Here is a 6,000-nt window from a genome sequence, read left to right on the forward strand (position 1 = left end):
TCCTGGTAAACGGAGACGTGCTCGACAGAATAAAATTGTCATTGACGACATGGATAAGTGTATACTGCGAAGGAAAATCCATGAAATGTACGTAGTGAAAAGAGAAGTTCCTACAATATTGAAACTTTTAGCTATTGCTAAGGAAGAAATTAATTATAAGGGGGGGCGAGAAACATTACGGAAAATTATGAAACAGATAGGCTTTAAATTTAAAAAATTTAGAAACTCTCGCTTAGCTCTGGTTGAACGAAGCAACATTGTGGTTTGGAGAGCAAGATATCTTCGTGCGATCAACAGATTCCGCAACGAAGGGAGGCCTGTTGTTTATCTTGATGAAACTTGGATTCATCCTAATTACAAAGTAAAAAAATGTTGGCAGAGTGAAGATGTGTCAGGTGTCTTCACAAACGACAGTCCGGGGCAGAGACTTATCATAAGTCACGCCGGGGGTTCCATGGGGTTTGTTCCAAACGCCCTTAATATATTTCAGGCCAAAACAACTTCTGGCGATTACCATAACGAAATGAATTCCGAGAACTTCGAGAAGTGGTTGGAACAGAAACTTATTCCGAATCTCCCACCTAGATCTGTCATTGTTATGGATAATGCCTCCTACCACTCAATTCAAACCAATAAAGCCCCGAACACAAAAAGTAAGAAACTAGAGATTCAAGAATGGCTATTAAAAAATAACATCACTTTCGATATCGAACAAACAAAGCCAGAATTGTTGCTGAAAGTAAAAAATAATCTTCCCGATCCGGTATATCGAGCTGACACAATTTTGAAAACCCACGGCCATCACGTCCTTCGACTTCCACCATATCACTGCGACTTGAACCCGATCGAGTACATATGGAGCACCATAAAGCGAAGAGTTGCCTCACGAAACATAAGTTCAAATTTGAGAGAAATAAGGGCTCTTACCGAAAGTGCAATTGACAGTGTCACAGTGCAGGAATGGGAATGTATGTGCCAACATGCCATCCGTTTGGAAAAAGAATACCAGAAGAATGATGGAATTCTCGAAGATGAAGTTCAAACTTTGATTATAAACCTGGAATCGGGTTCCGAAAGTAGCGATGTAAATAGCGACAGTGACAGCGAAAGTTCGAATTCGGACCTCTCCGGCATAGACACCTTATAATCTGCCTCCAGGCCAACCGGAGCCAAGAACCCAATAGTAAGTTGCTTTTTTTTACATATTTTTTTTTTATAGTTTACATAATTTAGAATATTAATGTTATGTGTTTAAATTGTTGATATCCTTCTGCGAGACAGCTGACGTTTTTAACTTTAGTGTCCCCCTCCCTCCTCTCTCTTATGCTATGTTATTTGAATTACCACATCTAGAAACGAAACTTAATATTCGGCCTGCATATTTGTTTACTTGCAAACCTTTCACGGCACACGCCCACTTCTAGATTTGGCAACACAGGGGGGAAAACACATGTTTCTGCCATCCCTTCCCTTGCCCCAGAGTTCCCGAGCTCCCCTCCTAAACATTCGACACTAGCGCCACTTGTTTCTGGCAAGGGTTTCAAATAAGTTGGTGGATCTATAGTGTGGAATCCATAGTTCTCGGGGTCGCTAAGATGAATAGTGACATTCCCAATGCCGTTCAACTCCAAGTTCATCACCTATCCGCATTGGGGTGAGAGGGGGTGAAAAATAAAATGTCAAAAATGATTAGTGTCGAATCTATAGTTTTCAGAGTCGCTAAGCTAATTGGTGACATTCAAGATGAAAAAAAAATTACTTACATTTTACACTGTAGTTAGAAATTATTATTTTCCTGTCTAATAGAAGAGTGGGATAAGTAAATACCCGGTCAATGCCGGGTAATCAGCTAGTATATACGTATATAAAATAAAGAACATTGTGCTAGATATCCACTGATCTGATGGATGGATCAAGTAGAATAGTCTTCCCAGTGATATAAATTTGGAATAAAAATGGTTTATTTTTATCAATATATAATAGTTTTTATTGTGTAGTAATAACAACCATGATAATAATAATAATAATAATTATTATTATTATTATTCTTATTTCTACTGTTCAAGTTTTATCAATGAGCTGGAACGCCTCGCCCCTTACACACATTTTATGAGACTATTTTTTATGAAAACTATGCTTCCTTAGCTTCAAAATAAACCCAAGATGAAAATTATACCATAATTAGAAGAAAAGTTATGATTTTTTTTTGTTGACCTTGTAAGCATAAATTTGACATTTTTTATGAAGTTGGCAACCCTGCTGTACGAACACCCTGTACCACTGAGGGCTAAACTTTTACACATGTAAGTAACTTTATGTCCTCTACCATCCTACCAAATTTCATTAAAATCTGAGATGGTCGGGCTGGGAGCTGTGATGATTCGGCGAGAAATTACCCTATACAGGGTGTTTCCAGGCTAATGATACAAACTTTCAGGGATGATGGAGAAGGGCACATGTATCAATTTGAGATAAAGAACCCTGTTCCGGAAACGACTTAGTCGAAAGTTATAAGCGAAAATCGGTGTATGAAGATGTAATACTTTTATTACCTGCACAAGTTTCACAAGCTGCTACATTCACAACAGTTGTTCAAAGTTGCGTCCCCCAGCTTCGCTGCAGGCATGACTTCGTCGCACAAAGTTCTGGCATACCCGGGGTCGTTCGAACAATGTCACAGGCAGCGAGAATTCTTGCCAGGAGATCCTCTTCAGTCTACTACAGGCATAGGCGCCGACTCCATGGGGCTTAGGGGGGCTCGAGCCCCACCAATGTTAATGATGTGGGGGCAGAGCCCCCCAAATAATTTGGCTTAAGAGGATCTAATGTATTATTTTTCTTCTCTTAACTTTACTTAACTTTAAATACACATTTGAAATGTTCTAGACCATCAAGTTTGGGGCGCTGAGACCGCTAAACCATCAACTTTGGGGGGGGGGGGGCTATGACGGGAGACAGCAAAACACATGACTTATTACTATATACTAAGTATGTAATTATTATTTACTATTATACAGATATTAATCAGAGACATAATGAATTTAGCCAACGACTTGTTAAAGACTGTTCGGGAATCCCCTAAAAGAATGCAAATATTTAGGAATATTATTGACGTGAATGAGAAGGCTGGCCATACTGGACTGCGACCACTTTGCCCTCGTCGGTGGACGTTGAGAGCCTCCAGTATGCAACAGATCTTAAGGAACTATGAAAACCTTCTCAATTTTCTTGAGAAATTTTCTGAAGAAGATTCTAGTGACGCAGCATCAAAATGTGCTGGATACCTGGAGACAATGCTTCACTTCAAGACATTTTTCTTTCTCTTCCTCTACTGCCATGTGATGGGTCCAATAGAAGAGGTAAACTGTAAGATTCAGTCTCCACGCATTGGTGCTACAGAAGTGGAATCAAAACTAAAATACTTGACTGACATCTATGCTGACATCTTTCAAGACAAGCGAATGGGTCTTGAACAGTTCTGGCAGAAATGCACACAGGGCAAACCGAGCCTCGTTGATGAGCCAGAATTGCCCCAGCAACGTCACGTCCCTAAGAAACTTGAAAATCCTGATGCCGCCAAACATCACAAGTTCTACACTTACTACTATAAATCAATATACACTGACGTGTGTGACACAGCAAAATCATGTGTTAAACAAGGACTAGACTACAAAAGTAACAGGCGTAGACATGGGCGTCCGGAAGGGGGGGCCACGGCCCCCCCCCTGGAAAATGAATCTGTACCTAAAAATTATATAATTCAGACATAATTTCATTTCAATCACAGTAATGTATGTAAATTATTATAAATTCGTTGAAGAAACATGATAATTTCAGACTGAAACAGTGTTTTTTGAGGGTACATCACTATTTTTGAGGAAAATATGTGTCCTTTGCACCCCCTGGAAAAAAATTACCTTGCTCGCCCCTCCCTGGAAAAAATCCTGCGGACGTCCATGGGCGTAGAGAAAGAATCCATCTCAGCTGTGAACAGTTGCACAACAAACTTTCAGCAAACGCAAGAATTCTTTCGCCAAGATTTGGATGCCGATAGGTTCTCCTTACACATGTCCATGCTTGGTGATATCGCCAAACAGAAGAAAGTGGTTCTAACTACCATGCGTGACATAAGGACGTTTCTTTTGGAAGACGGCACCCTCCAGGAGCCAAATTCATGACGGTCCTCCGCACTGTGCCAGTGACGACAGCCACAGCCGAAAGGTCAATCAGTGCTATTAGCCGACTAAAGACATATTTGAGATCTACAATGAGGCAGAAGAGACTAAGCAGCTTAGCGGTACTCCACATACATAAACTGTGCTTCATAATTTGGACTGAGACCGCTCGTTAACGAGTTCATAAAAAAAATAACCCAGTGCGTAGAGCAACTTTTGCTTTATTTTAAAATCATGTTCATATGTTTTATGTATGTCACTTTATATCTTAGTGTACATGCTATTTTTTTTATTATTGCAAAATTAAATTTAAAAAGTAAAATATTGTAGCAAGAACAAAAAAGTAAAACTATTTTCCTGCGACTTGTGTTAGCATTTATGTAAATAATTAAATAAAACTGTTAAATATTCGTTATTTTATGGGTTATTTGCAACCCATCACATGTCTGTTGCGGACGTTAAAACACACCCATGCCCTCGCCGGGACTCGAACCCGAGACCTCTGGATCAAAGCGAGTTGAGTCGACCACCCAACACGCTCGGCTACCGAGGCCGGCATAAAACTGTTAGGTTGGTCTCTTAATGTAAATACATACTTTTCAATAAAAATGTTAATTGTTATCAAAAAAACAAATGAGCAGACAAAAAGACATAGACTTTGAAACATTTTCTTCATTTGCATGAGGAATATAATAGCTGCTTAAAAACTGCTATACGAAGACGTAATTTTTATTTTTAGAAGAAGAAGGGAGTGAGTCATTCATTCATTTATTTCAGTGATCAGAGCCCCCCCCCCCAATAATTTTGACAAGTCGGCGCGCCTGACTACAGGTGTCTCGTACACAAGACTGTCTTGCCATGCCTGCAGCGAAGCTGGGGGATACCACTTTGAACAACTGTTTTGAATGTAGCAGCCTGTAAAATTTGTGCAGGTAATAAAAGTATTACATCTTCGTAAACCGATTTTCGCTTATAACTTTCGACTAAGTCGTTTCCGGAACAGGGTTCCTTATCTCAAATTGATACATGTTCCCTTCTCCATCATCCCTGAAAGTTTGTATCACCAGCCCGGAAACACCCTGTATACTCTGTCCCGGGAATCTCTGGAGCGAAAGAACGAGAACAGTCTCTGAGCTAGTAATGACTCGAGACCGACCAATGAACTCGCTAGAGGGGAAGTGAGAGCATCTGCCAGCCGTTTGCAGCAGCACGCTCGTACTGCTTACCTCCGACCACTCGCTTTCTCCCCTTCTGTTCCTTGATGCTTTTCTTTGCTCCACCAATTCCTAGGTCATAGTGTAGATAGAATTAACGTTCAAAGCATGTGAATTTTCCCGTGCATATTGCACCTTGCCATGAGGGCTTTAGGGTATGTGGGGGTAGAGCCATGGACGTACTCAGATTTTTTCCAGGGAGGGTCAAGCAAGGTATTTTTTCCCAGGGGGGACAAACTTCGTATATTTCCCCCATAATAGTGTTGCCCCCTTAAAAAGCCCTTACAGTTTGAAGTAATCATATTCCTGCAACGCCCATATAATAACACATAAATTACAGTAATTATGAAATTATATGTGTAAAATACACAATTTTAGGTTGACGTTCATTTTCCAGGGAGGGGCCCTGCCCTGTCTCCTTTTATCCCCTTTCCGGACGCCCATGGGTAGAGCCCCACACATTCTCGATCTTGGCCATTTTCTTCAATACCCAGTGAAGGCACACACTGTTTCGGGTCCCACTTTCAATTTGAATTTTCTTTTCTTCCGTAGACCCTTCGTTAAAAGGGCATGAAAAGAATTTGAATTTGAATTTAAAATTTTGGGTGCGT

At 40.4% G+C, this 6,000-nt stretch overlaps 1 protein-coding gene across 1 annotated transcript; it reads left to right on the plus strand.

Moving 5' to 3' along the window:
* Positions 1 to 523: 523 nt before the first annotated feature.
* Positions 524 to 1,147, plus strand: LOC145996251 (uncharacterized). The gene has a single exon (XM_083132674.1). The coding sequence runs from the start codon at positions 524 to 526 to the stop codon at positions 1,145 to 1,147; it is 624 nt and encodes a 207-aa protein (XP_082988800.1).
* Positions 1,148 to 6,000: the final 4,853 nt, after the last annotated feature.

This window comes from Lepisma saccharinum, chromosome 12, assembly GCF_977018435.1.
Source record: "Lepisma saccharinum chromosome 12, izLepSacc3.1, whole genome shotgun sequence".
Classification (NCBI taxonomy): domain Eukaryota; kingdom Metazoa; phylum Arthropoda; class Insecta; order Zygentoma; family Lepismatidae; genus Lepisma; species Lepisma saccharinum.